Below are 14,723 nucleotides of genomic sequence, written 5' to 3'. Positions count from 1 at the left end.
AAATGACTCATACATTGAATTCTCCTCACTTCAAAATGCGGGAAACCCCACAAGAATCTGGTCTACAATCATGTTTGTTAATTTGCTAATACTTTGATAGCTCTCCAGAAGAAAGAACCCTTAGAAGCATTTATTAGACTTTGACAATTAATAAATAGCATGTACCTTTTTCATAAGTCTCATTCATAGTACAATTTTAGGTCGGACACTTCCATTTGCTAGCAGATTACAGAATTCAGTATATTCGACTACATGCAAAGGCAGACACACAGAAATCATAATTGCTTGATTTACAAGGGTAAAAAAAAATAACAAAATTCAAGCAATATAGAGGTTAAGTGTCCAAGGCCAAACTATTCAGGATAGAAAAACATGTATACTATAGGGAGCAGCATGGGAGGCTAGCCTACAAGTTAATGCACCACACAAGTTAATGCACCAGATTGTACAAAAGCAAAGAAACAATACAGCTTGCAGAACAGAAGTTGTCATAGGAGAAGATAGCCTTCGTTGACTAGGGCCCCCTAACTTTCCAGTTACAGAACCAGGCAGCCTATTTTCCATCACAAGATGAGACCAGAATATTGAACAAGATGACTCAGCAAATGAGATTAAGTCCTCCTGCATGTCAAATAGAGTTTAAGAAAAAGAGTAAGACTTGTAGAGTTGTAATAGAATGCCTATTAGAAACTAATTTCAACTAAACAATAAAAAATATGTTACCAATATGACCAGAAGAACATTTGAGAATTTTTCTGCAATAACACAGCCCTTATTCTTGGCTTTAGAATTATTCTTTTCTAATTTGGTGCATTCACCGACGCTTTTCTGCATAATTTCAAGCTCATGGACAATACTCAAGATCAACATGAGAAACTTCACAGGTATCCACTCCCCCAAGTTGCTTTTTTGGCAGATGGTTACACCCTTTTCTTCAAGAAACTGCCATATTAACATCATACAAATTTCCATCAGGCAGACTTTACAGTTAAAGCAAATGATATCAAGATGGGAGAGATTCATAATTTGATATGCTCAAGCTACAAACAACATACAAATTAATTCCATGATAAAGAAGCTTAAAATATATTGAATACAAAATATGAACAGACCAAGAAAACTATTTAAACTCTTTCGATGTCATAGAAAATAGCTGTCAAGGCCTATTATTAACTTCTTAGTACTATTTACTTTTATGACTCAACTTCAATAACTCGTATGGGCTATGCTAACCCGTTAAGGCATATGGCGCCGTTGTACATGTCGACTTGATATGATACGCAGTCACGCACACAAACAAGAGACATGCATTGGATCATGCTTGTGTAGACAGACACAACTACCTTGTTATCTTTCTCTTCTCTCCTTTTTCAATCTTTCCAACTGGAAGGATTTGTTTCATCTAAAATGTGAAGGACCTCATCACTGTTATTTCCTTCCCCCCAATACCCATCCCTCTATTTCCCTCCCCTCTTCTTTTGCTATCCAAAGAAAGGTAATATCATTCATCCATTTTCCTTCCGTCCTTTCCCTCCAATTCCTCCTATTCAAACATAATATTATATTATATGAAAATTTGATATGAAAAATTAACAAAAAAAATATAAAGCAGGACCCCCTTCAGTGTATATATAGCTGGAAGTCTGGAAGTGTCAAGATGCCCTAATTGAAATCGCTTGTGTTATTGAGTGCCTTAGACATATTTTGTATTAAATCAATCCTTGCAATAAAGATTCAAAGTTCCCCCATGAAAGCATGCTGCCACAAGGAGAGAAATTGAACAGAGCAAGCAATGAACTAATCACAGCATGTATATGACCAACCAGTCCAAACTCAGGTCTGTACAAAAGCCTCGACAGGGCAGGTCCGGCAGGAGGTTAGGATGTACGTAAACAAGTGTCCAGAACAAAAGATGTATATCAAAGGACCACAAAAGCACATCAAAATGATTTGTAAGAAGAATTGACCAGACACAACCTACCAATAACTTGATAGCCTGATTTTGACTTCGAACTGAACTTATCAAACTATATAGTCCACCGTCTAATGGAACATTTTGACATACAAGATGTACTACAAAACACAACGACGGAAAGCATTATACCCTAAAAAGAGGTTCGAAATGGTGCTCTTCCTCCATGTAAAGGAAAAAAACTCTAGCCCATCTTTCTGCTTCAGCACTCCATGCAAACAAGTCTTCATCATCATACGAAATGCCAACATTTGAACTATATTGATGAGAGGAAAATCTTATTGGGAAGTCATGCAAACTTTTAGCAGTTTTCATATTTAAACTAGATATTTTCACAGCATAATTCTGCTTCTGATCCCCTGTAAACCATGCTTTCACTTTGATCCTTAGAGTACCTATACGAAGCAACAATAAAAAGAAATGAAAAGAGATTTGAAACAACGTAGCTTTACAATGAGTATTATACAATCTAATCACAAACAATGGCTCATTAAATCATGAGCACTTCTTATTTATGTGAACTTGTAAATGATGCTTGCTATCAAGGTTCAAGCGGAAACAAAATTCTTTATTTTTACAAGGGGAAGGTTGCATACATCCGACCACAACAAACACTCCCTAGGTGAGTGTCATTTAATGAAATTGGGGCAATTGAATTATGTCGTACTCTCGTCTCTTTATTTTTAGCTATGCTGGCAAATTATTCTATATCATTGATATTGATTCGATTATCAATTTAACGATCAGTAAATTGCAAGGTATTTTAAAAAAAGAATACGTTCATGAAATCTCTTATCATAAAAAGTAAAAAATCATATGGATTATATTCTAGTGGTTTTGAATCAAATACATTAACTATTTGAATTCATGCCTTATTCATTTAAAAAGAATTGAAATTGATATTTAAATACATTTTTTATTATTTTACTCAAAACGGTATCTAATTGCAAGCAAGATTAGAAAGATACATTTGATACATAGTGGTGATGCACAGATGCACAGATGCTCCAATATAATACAAGTGTTTTATATAATTATATATAAATATATATTATGAGTTTACAAATAAGCATGTTTACCTTTGATTGAAAAAGGTAGATATATGATTTATACTGCAAATTTGAATTACAAAATTCATAATCTAAGTTTAACAACCAAGTATATTTATTCCGTGTAGAAAAGTTTGTACTTATGATTTATTATGATGAGGTTACTATTAAACATATTATCCCAAGTAGAACAGTTTTGAAATTTCAAAGATGAAGTTGTGCATACAAAAGTATTTTTGTGCTGAATGAAAAAGTATGTTGGGCAACAAAGGTTGTGTACGTGGTTAAGGCATAACAAAGGTTATGCTCGTTTTTATCATAACAAAGGTTATGTTAATAATGTCATATCGCGCGAGCTGTAGCAAACGAGTCACAAGATAAACTCAAATTAGTACCATTTCAGCGATGCATTAATTTTTCCACCCCCAACATTTCAGCAATCGAAAAATATAAGCTATACTATTTCAACAATGAACTCAAATTATGTGGATGGCATGTTGGTATTAAGTTGTATGGGAAGTTAAGCTATACTATCAAACGAAATTGTATGGAATGAATCTTTATGGAATGTCTTCCCTTCCCCACCCCATATGCACACACAGGATAGGAGGAAGAAAATTGCAAATTTTGAAGAGAATAACTTAAACCAAAGCAAGTGATATGAAGAAAAAGAGCTTAAAATACAGATGGTAGAAGTAGTTACTTACCACCACTATCAGTAGATTCACGTGGAAATGCTGCTATGAAATGCAAAAGTGTCTCAAAAGATAGCTCATCCACACACACTAATGATACAGCAGCTTCAATAACATTCTCACAAACTGATACATAAAAAGATTTAAGGTCAAAGATGCCAATGGAAAACACAAACATGACAGATCAACAACAATAAATTGCACACCTCTGAGACGGTAATTAGGATTGAAGTGTTGCTTGCTATTTTCTACAAGATACCTTAGATTGTCAATTAATTCTGCTTTATCAGCACAAAGTTGACTTTTTGGAGATTGCAATCCATTCATATCAGTTAAGGCATTCATGCATTGCCCAGCACAACCTGCACCTTCAACATGCCCCTCAGCTACCGAAAACTTGAAAGATTCACTAGCAGCAAAAATACATGCTGACAGACTCATCAAACCGGCTCGGCCGAAGGCATGCTGTCTTGCTACAGATGTCAACTTGCACAAAAACAATATCTGCTCCCTGCAAAACATTCAAAAGTCATAAAATAAAACTACCAAATCAAACAAGTATTGCATTACCTTGTGTCATACCTACACAATGCACCAAGGCTCTTAAGGTGTATCAAAGGCGCAAAAAAAAGGGGGGAATGAATGATGAGTTGGCAAGCTAATTAACAGAATTCTATTATAGGAGGGGTAATAGGAGAAATACTCTAGAAGGGGAATCTTATAACTAATCCAAAAAGGGCAGCAAGTTGTTAGGCCTCATTAGATCTATAAATATGCTTATGTAATAAAGGATTGTATGCAATGAAATACTAATACATTCTCCTCCTCTTCTTGATCCTATCTCTGTCATTCTATCTATTCTTCTCCCTCTTCTTCTCTCCTTTCTCTATATTTTGCTCTTCTCTCTCCCTCTATTTCTAACTTCTCTTACATATTGTGTGCACAGTAGCTTGATTCATAACAAACTGGTATCAGAGCAATTTTTGCTTTCTCTGCTATGGGAAATCCAACAAATCAGCAGAGGATCGAGCAACTCTAGCATGAGCTTGATAATCTCACCCAGCAATTTACTTCTCAGTTGCACTCTGAAATATCGCAACTAGAGGAGAGGATGTCGTTGAATCAAGTGTTTCTTGAAACAAAGTATGGAGACTTGGAGAAATCCATCACTGCCATAGCTGGAGGCCAAGTAAAAATGCAGGAGACTCTCACATTGTTCATGGCCAGTAACTCAAGGCCACAACCCATGACCAGCATTCTTTGGAGCCACAAAATTTACACAGACGAAGTCTGGTGCTAGTGGTTAACAACCAAAATAGCCAGAGCATCAATCAACAAGAGAACCATGATAATTTTATTGATGAGAATTTGGGCTTTACGGCATTCCAGAATAGCCAGGGAAACAGTCAATGGCCAAATTGGAAGGTTGACATACCCATGTTTACCGGTGAGAAACCCGATTGGTGGATTTTGAAGGCGGAACGATACTTTACCTGCTATAATCTGTCGGAGTTGGAACGTATGGTGGCGGCAGTCATAAGCATGGATGGCGATGCCCTAGCTTGGTACCACTAGGAAGATCAACAAGAACCGATTACCCGATGGGTTGACTTGAAGACCCTCATCCTCAGGCGATTCCAGCCAGCTAATCAGGGAAGATTGGTAGAGCAGTGGCTGGCGGTAAGGCAGACAGGAATGGTGGCGGAGTACTATCGGGAATTTGTGGAGAAAGCCTCACCCATAGGTAAAGTACCCAGAGACTTTGCTTTAGGGGCTTTTATAAATGGGCTCCAGGAAGATATACAGTGTGAGTTAAGATTGGTGGACCCCACCTCACTTAAAATAGCCATGGAATGGGCTGAAAAGATTGAGAAAAGGATGCTGTCAAGGCTAAATTTATGAGACAAAAATGGCCCTACCGTCCAAATTACCAACATACTCCTCACCCAAACCTTTCTAGAAATACCCAAAACTTTACTCCCACAAAACAAACCTAACCCATCTTCCCCACACACCACACAAAACCAAACACCAGCCTACTGGGAAGAACGACGTTAATCTATACGTCTCAGCGACGGCGAACTGTGGGAAAAACGCTCTAAAGGGCTCTGTTTAAAATGTAATGAGAAGTGGTCACTAACGCATGTTTGCCGCAACCGCGAGCTTCGCCTCATCCTAGTTGAAGAGGGCGGGGTTTCCTCGAGTGACTTGGAGGACGTGAAGGAGCTCAATGAAATGGCAATCGAGGACCCTTTCCAAGGAATCTCACTTCAATCACTGATCGGGTTTACGAATTCGAAGACCATGAAAATGGAGGGGAGTATTGGGGGAAACACAGTACTAATCCTCATTAACTCTGGGGCAACGAGCAATTTTATTCCCACGTCCGTAGCTCGCAGATTAGGACTTCCATGTACAGATTGCAAACCTTTTGGTGCCACTCTGGGGACGGGTACGAAAGTTTATGGAGAAGGCATCTGTAGGCAGGTCTGTTTGTCCTTACAAGGAGTGGGGATTGTGGAGGATTTTTTCTCTTTGGAGTTAGGCAGCCTGGATGTTATTTTGGGAGTGCAATGGCTCGAGAAATTGGGGACTGTCACCATCAACTGGAAGACACAGGAGGTGTAGTTTCAATTGGGTGCTATGAAATGTGTTTTACATGGCGACCCTTCCCTCCGTTGCTCCCAAATATCCATGAAAGCATTGCTGAAAATATTGCACCATGAAGGGCAGGGAGTACTCATTGAGACTATGGGCTGGAGCAGTATGGAGGACCCACCATCACTCGACATACCACCCTCACCTCTACTATCAACCGTTACTCTCTCTTATTTCAACCCCCATCATCCCTTCCTCCCCACCGAACTCATGACCACTCTATAGTATTGAAGGAAGGCATCAATCCCATCAGTGTGCGTTCCTTCCGTTACCCTCACGTTCAAAAGGCTGAAATTGAACGTCTTTTCCATGATATGCTCAAAGCGGGCATCATTAGGCCTTCCACCAGCCCTTTCTCAAGCCCTATCATCCTTGTCAAAAAGAAGGATAGGTCATGGCGTTTCTGTGTTGACTATCAAGCCCTAAACAAAGCCACTGTTCCAAACAAAATTCCCTATTCCAGTGATCAATAAGTTGTTAGATAAGTTGGGAGGCGCCTCGGTCTTCACTAAATTAGACCTCCGATTTGGTTATCATCAAATCCGTATGAAGCAACAGGATATTTCTAAAACGGCTTTTCGCACCCATAACAGTCATTATGAGTTCGTCGTCATTCCATTTGGTCTCATGAATGCCCCGGCTACTTTTCAGTCCTTAATAGACGAGGTATTTCGGCCTTTCCTTAGAAAAATTGTTTTGGTATTTTTTGATGACATTCTTATTAATAGTAAAACCGAGAACAACCATGTCAACCATGTCGCCACTGTTCTTGATACACTCATGGCTCACTCCCTGGTTCTCAATGGGAAGAAATGTCACTTTGGGGTCACTCAAGTTGCATATATGGGTCAAGTCATCTCTTGTCATGGAGTTTCGGTTGACCACGACAAAATCAAGGTTGTCTCTTGTTGGCCATCCCCCAAAACTATCAGTGAGCTACAGGGTTTTTTGGGTCTCACTGGTTATTGTAAGAGGTTCGTTAAGAGGATATGCCCAGATTGCCCAGGCACTCACAGCCCTACTTAAGGACACGTTCCACCGGAGTTCAGAAGTTGAGACAGCCTTTTCCACCCTCAAACATGCTCTCACTACAGTTCCTATGCTCGCTCTCCCCGATTATACTCTACCTTTTACCATTGAGTCCGATGCCTCAGGTTAGGGCCTAGGGGCTGTTCTAATCCAAGCGGCTCATCCTAGTGCTTTCTTTAGCCATATCTTAGGCCCACGGGCGCTACGGCAATCCATCTATGAACGCGAACTCATGGCTATTGTATTTGCCATCCTTCATTGGAAGCATTACCTAATGGGGAATCGTTTTGTGGTTAAAACGTATCAAAGCAGTTTAAAGTTCATCCTTGAGCAACATGAGGTGGGTGCTGAGTATCAAAATGGCTCTTAAAATTCATGGCATTTGACTTTGTTATCATTTATAATCTGGGGTCGTCCAACAAAGTTGCCAATGCCTTATCCCGACGCTCTCATGAGTTGGCCGAATGTACTCTCTACAGCTCCAGCAGTATTAATTGGCCTGTTCTTCGTCAAGAAGTTGATAAGGATTCAACCCTGGCCCGCATTAAACAAGCAATTCGAAAGGGTAAGGATATTCCAGTGGGTTTCTCCATGTTCCATGATGACTTATTTTATAAAGGGCAGTTGTCCTTGCAAAATCCTCGCCTTTCATTCGCATCTTATTACATGAGTACCACGATACACCTCTTGGGGATCATGCTGGCGAAGTTAAAACATATCAAAGACTCGCCTCAGAATGGTACTGGGAGGGTATGCGCCGGCAGGTCACCCAATACGTTCAACAATGCCGTACTTGCCAACAACAAAAAGCTTCGTATCAATCACCTGCTGGCCTCCTACAGCCACTACCTTTTGCAACTAGTGTATGGGAGCATATTTCCATGGATTTTGTCAAGGGTCTTCTGAAATCCCATGGCATCGATACCGTTCTTGTGGTTGTTGATCGCTTTACTAAATATGCACATTTATGGGGTTGACTCACCCTTTTACAACAACTTCTGTGGCAGCTTTATTTATCAAAGATGTAGTTCGTTTACATGGGTTTCCCTCCTCCATTGTGACGGACAAGGATCGGGTTTTCTTGAGTAATTTTTGGAGCAAGCTTTTTCGTCTCCAGGGCACTAAACTCCTTAACGGTACGGCATTTCATCCCCAAACCGACGGCCTAACTGAGATTGTTAACAAGGCCTTGGAGACTTTCCTTCGATGTTTCATCCAGGGCAAACCTAAACAGTGGGCTAAATGGCTTCCATGGGCTGAATTTTGTTACAACACCGTCCCCCATTCCTCCATTCGTATGTCTCCTTTCCAGGCTTTATATGGCAAACCTCCACCACACTTAGTGCGTTTTGGCCAGGGCAACACCGTAGTTGACAGTGTTGAGCACCTACTCCAAGAGAGAGATACCATGTTGGATACGATTCATTTTGCCTTGGTTAAAGCTCAGCAAAGCACGCTCCATTATGCTAACTCAAAACGTCGTGAAGTCGTTTTCTTGAAGCTCCAACCATATCGCCATCAATCTCTCGCTCGTCGCCCTCATGAGAAGCTATTATGGGCCCTATAAGATCACTCAAAAGATTGGCAAAGTAGCATATCGCTTGGCGCTGCCTTCACCTAGTCTCATCCATCGGTTTTTCATGTCTCTCAATTGAAACCAGCTGTGGGAATTCCTGATTCTGTTGATATCCCCCCTCACATTACTGAAGATTTGATTTCTGTCACCATTCCAGAGGACATACTCACCTTACGCCAGCCTAGTTCATCTGTTTGGGAGGTTTTGGTCTAGTGGCAAGGCTTACCCACATCCGAAGCCACTTGGGAGAACTACCATCAGCTTATTGCTACTTTTCCTGACTCTCACCTTGAGGACAAGGTGCAACTCTTGGTAGCGGGTAATGTCATACCTACACAACGCACCAAGGCTCTTAAGGTGTATTAAAGGCGCAAAAAAAAGGGGGAATGAATGATGAGTTGGCAAGCTAATTAACATAATTCTGTTATAGGAGGGGTAATAGGAGAAATACTCTAGAAGGGGAATCTTATATCTGATCCAAAAAGGGCATCAGGTTGTTAGGCCTCATTAGCTCTATAAATATGCTTATGTAATAAAGGATTGTATGCAATGAAATACTAATACATTTTCCTCCTCTTTATAATCCTATCTCTGTCATTCTATCTATTCTTCTCCCTCTTCTTCTCTCCTTTCTCTGTATTCTGCTCTTTTCCCTCCCCCTATTTCTAACTTCTCTTACATATTGTGTGCACAGTAGCTTGATTCATAACACCTTGCCAAAGAATCATATATGATCACTCCCACAAATAATCATTCTACCACACACTTAAAAAGCATTAAACGCTGATGTACATATTTGAAAAACTATGTGCTTTCTTATACATATAACATATGCAAAAGATAGCCTCAAAATCATTTTTTAAAGATAGCAGCCCCATAACCATTGTACTATGCACAAAAGTATGGTCTTTCTCCTTTTTCTCAAGGTAAGATTTCATTGATGAAAGAACAAATTAAAAAGAGAAGAAACAGCAACAAAGATGATTAAAACAAGATATTGGAGTTCTGACCAAATCAGATATTCAAATGCTACACTATAATACTTGGCCAGACTAGCAGCCTCATCTTAAGTCTTAACAGTAACAACCAATACTTAACCAGATTAGCAATCTTATCTTAGTAGTAACAACTCTAAAGCACCAATATCCTTCACAAGGTACAAGTTCATGTATGACAGACAGTATGTATCAATCTTCTATTGACTACCATCCAGTGTCGGAACTTTAGATTTTGGAAGCTACAGGTGAGATATTGATTTCATAACAGGTGAACAGCTCAAGAACTAATAACATACGCTTGCAGAACTCCTTTTAAGATATACTATCTAACAACTCCAAACTCCAAGGACAAGGTCACAAGAGGATTCCATAATCTAAAAATTTGCCAAGAAGATTATATTAAAGACAATAAAAAGAATCCAGAGTGCACAAAAGCAAACATATATTTATTTCCCTAACACTCAGAAGGTGGACCTCCAACAATTTAAAAAATTCTCTAGCACATCTTTATAGAATATGAAGTACATTTTAGAAGTCCGTTTAACTTTGATCATTAAAAATGGCCAACTCACTTAGAGCATCTAGGTAACTGCCACCGACACATTGATCATTCAGATCTATAGATAGATTTAAAGAATGACTGCCAAAATATCCATTTATGATATCCATTAAACATGTCACGAGATTTTCCTACCAAAGTTGCACTATTTTTTCCGTTAACATTCCTTCATTTAATACCAACAACCAAACGGGGTGTTAATACTTATAGAAATACATGAACCTTGTGTTAATAAGGTACTCTTGCGAGAGACCGTCTCTAGGTGAGACGACCTCCAAACAAAGAGCCATATGCTAATAATTGTATTAGTTGGTTACTTAACCCGTGTATAGGGAACGTCTCACGGTAAGACCGTCTCACACAAGAATTTGTGTGTTAATAATCTCTGACTGCACTTCGCTACACTAAAATCTGGCAGCAATATTCTTAATAATCTAGTATCAATCCAGAGATGAACAGCCTATTGCTAGCCATAAACTAGAACATATTCTAGAACATACCTTCCCACAAGGAAACTACAATATTGATGAAAGAACTTCGAGGCCCCTTCTATTGTTTTCGAGGAGTAGACTCCTTTTATACCTAGAACAAATATCAAGCGTAAAATATCATTCAAAAGATAAAGTTAGCACTTCTGACATAATTCATGATATAACATGACAACAATGGAACACCAACTCCAGCAAGCATCCGCTTTTAAAGAACAACGACAATAAAACTTGACAACTTAAATCGCGATGAAAATCAATAGAAAAAGGCTGCATGCATTTTCAAGCAACTAAATAAGAGGGAAAATTGTTGTATGATGGCAAACGTTGAACATTGCTAAAATATAAACTCTTTGTTCTTTTACTTGGTTTATGTTCACACAGGTTTTCAAATAATTTCAGTTGATGAGCAAATAGACATAAAAAGTCATTCATGCATAAGCAACAGGACAACCAGACCTTTCTCTCTTCTAAAAAATCATTCATGCATGTACAATCTGAATGGATCAATTTAAAGCCATGTGAAAAATTCAAAAACAAAAAGGCACAAATCCACAAACATACATGGCCTTTTTATGGCATAAAGTACAATTGGAGAAAGTAAATTGATTTAGATATGCAAACCAAAATCTTTGTGGTGAACTGGATCATTCAGCCCTTGCATCAATGCACCAAGTACAAAATCCACCCGAAACAGCTCACTGCAATTGCCCTGATTCTTCCACTCGATATCCAAAAATGACTTCATTATCAGGCATCTAACTGAATCATCCAAATGAAAGAAATTAATATACAGAAAAGGAGAATTATATCAAAGGCAAGAATCTCAAGGCAATTAATACTACCATGAGGGTTATCATGAAATAGTCCTCGTTCCCACAATATAGCTAGCCAACCAAAGTTTCCACCATGCACACCAATTTGCTGCTGGGATACATCAGTATCCATGGAACTTTCATGGGAAACGCAAGATTGAAGTAGCAGAATTATCTGCAAAAACATATAAGGCATAAACAGATGAAAAGCTTCAGCACACTTTCCACATTTTTCAACCAACAAAATTTTTAAACCAACAAAACTTTTAAACGCAAGGATACCAAGGGATGTGTGTGTACCAGCAGAAAATGAGGTTAGAAACCAGAAACACTAAAGTCTTGAATGAAAACAACCTATGATCAACCACAAGGAAAAGAAGGGATACTTCAAGCCAGAAAATCATTGAAGTATCAGCAAACAACAATTCAACATTGAACTAAGCAAGCTAAAGCACATAATAGTACAATGCCGAAAAGGGTTTCTAAGGAAAGGATATAGTTTTACACTTACACCTGAATTATTCAGCACCAATGATAATTTCAACTTTTTCAGTCAACAAAGACGTATTAAAGTGAACAAGGCTGAAACCAGCTGATCTCAAACAACACTACTGTATAATGATAAGTGCCGACTGGAAAGAACTCAAACACACCTGAGTAGAAGATAAACCGATAAAGACACAAACTCCAACGACGATCAACAAAAAGGTTACTTCTCTTAAGATCATCCTCAGTTGGGACATTCTTGTTAACCAAACCACAAGTAAAAAAGGAAACTAACAATACCACCTTTAAAACTCCCTTTGCTTAATTCTGACTTAATTTGAAACAAAAGTTTCAGTTACTGTGAGCGTTTTAAGGCAGAAGCAAGCATAATACAATATTGATGCTAAATAATTGCTCCTGAAACAAACACCTGTATTGGTCATCTCTCCCAGTATGTTTACTTTATGGCACCAAATTACAGATTGAATGAGTTTAGCTTCTATGCCAAACGGCTCAATTTCTGTTCGTGTCACGTCAAGAGTATATAGGTTTCTCCCTCTTCAATGGTGTAGTATTTGTACATACATTTTATGGGAATTGGAGAACAAGAAACTCTAGTGACATGTAGCATTATTAGTCTAACAGTGCAATTAGCTAAAGCAGGATTCGCACATTTTGTCACTTGGGAGCCTCCCTTTCAAGTAACTTGCTTTAACAGAGTTACATTAAAAAGGCAATACATGATTTTGAAGGTTCCCTCACAAACACCATAATAAATTATGCTTACTAATAAAGGATTTTGGTGACCACATCTAGGAATTACAAGTATGAAACTCCAATCCATGAGCAATCTGAGATTATTAACAAGGCACTTAGCCTATATGCGTTATTTTGCCAACAAGCAGCCAAAGAAATGGGCAACTTGGGTGCATTGGGCTGAATTCAGTTATAATACTTCCCCACACCTATCCATTAACATGTCTCCATTTCAAGCTCTATATGGTCGAGTACCTCCCCACATAGTTCGTTTAGTTCGTTTTGGGCACAGACAAACAACGGTAGACGCATTGGATCAGATGTTACAAGAGAGGGAAGCAATGTTGGATAAGATATAGTTTAACATCAAGGCACAACAGAGGATGAACCAATATGCAGATTAGAAACGAAGAGACGTATCATTCAATGAAGGGGAGTTGGTATTCCTTAAATTACAGCCCTATAGACAATGTTTCTTGGCTACGTATTTATGAGTAACTTGTTCTTTGTTACTATGGACCTTATAAAATAATACGGAAAAGTGGAAAGGTGGCCTACAAGTTAGCTCTACCTAAGAACTGCAGCATACATCTGGTCTTTCATGTTTCCCAACTCAAGAAAGCCGAAGGACCTAATTTAGCATCTGAAGTTGCACCAACTGCATCTGCTCATTTGGAACTGTTGCTACATACTCAAGATATTCTTCAAGTACGTCAGTTGCATTCCAATCATCTCAAAGTATGTTTGTAAGAGCGAAATTCCTTTCTTTCCATGGATAAGTATGACTTCGAAAAGGGAGGTTTAAGAAAGGGGTTCATAGAGAACCTTTTATATGGATAAAATATATTATGGATCCATTCGGTTCTTTTAATTCTTGCTCGAGCCGGATGATGAAAAATTATCGTGTCCGGTTCTTTTGGGGGATGAATTAAATCTATAAGAATTCAACTTGCTACATCCATTTTTCAAGTTAATCTTAATTCTTAAGCGACTTGAGTCTCATCATAAATTTATAACCCTCCCATCCATTTTCTTGAAATTGCTCCCACCACTCTTTTATTTGTTTGAGAAAATTAGGGAGCTTCAACCGCATGTTTCAAATCTAAATGGACAATGGCCCCAGTTGAAGTTTTTTGCCTCAAGAATAAGTGGAAATGATCAAATACCACCCTTGATCCCAATGATAATGCCAAGTCTGGAAACTCAAAGCATTAAAATCTATTAGTTTTGCTTGCTACATTTCTACTCCCCGCTACTCACCATGTAAAAGACTCGTTGGAAATTGTCTAGTCAAACAAATTGCAATCCTTGATGCATTCATCAGACATCAAGAGTAACGGTCCATTTTAATTTTTATAAATACATTGTTTACAGCTCAAGTATAAGGTTTCAAGGCTAAAACATTTACGAAAGGTTTAACCAACCCCGATTTAACTACCTAGTCCAAAGAGAAAAAATTTATAAGGGGGAATGCGTAACAGATCAACCGAGATAGTAACAAAAACTGACTTTATTAATGAATACAAGAACGCTACTATGGGACATTCGAGTCTCCTAAACACTCCTAAATGGTTCAACTTCAATGCCTAGATACTTTCTCCCCTAAAACATCCCATACTCCCCTCTATTTATAAGATATGGG

The 14,723-nt window shown here is 38.6% G+C and overlaps 1 protein-coding gene across 3 annotated transcripts in view; it reads right to left on the bottom strand.

Moving 5' to 3' along the window:
• LOC130800073 (uncharacterized) overlaps positions 1 to 14,723 on the bottom strand; it is a 47,133-nt gene that overhangs the window by 17,262 nt on the left and 15,148 nt on the right. For all 3 annotated transcript variants that reach the window (XM_057663422.1, XM_057663424.1, XM_057663423.1), the window contains 8 exons: positions 11,870 to 12,014; positions 11,649 to 11,786; positions 11,037 to 11,118; positions 3,923 to 4,227; positions 3,729 to 3,842; positions 2,105 to 2,367; positions 724 to 942; positions 469 to 621 (listed from right to left, as the gene is read on the bottom strand). In XM_057663422.1, the coding sequence (XP_057519405.1) occupies positions 469 to 621; positions 724 to 942; positions 2,105 to 2,367; positions 3,729 to 3,842; positions 3,923 to 4,227; positions 11,037 to 11,118; positions 11,649 to 11,786; positions 11,870 to 12,014 (1,419 nt within the window). The remainder of the gene's footprint in view (positions 1 to 468; positions 622 to 723; positions 943 to 2,104; positions 2,368 to 3,728; positions 3,843 to 3,922; positions 4,228 to 11,036; positions 11,119 to 11,648; positions 11,787 to 11,869; positions 12,015 to 14,723) is intronic.

Source organism: Amaranthus tricolor, chromosome 14 (assembly GCF_026212465.1).
Source record: "Amaranthus tricolor cultivar Red isolate AtriRed21 chromosome 14, ASM2621246v1, whole genome shotgun sequence".
NCBI lineage: Eukaryota > Viridiplantae > Streptophyta > Magnoliopsida > Caryophyllales > Amaranthaceae > Amaranthus > Amaranthus tricolor.
This window is presented reverse-complemented; position numbering and strand designations above follow the sequence as displayed.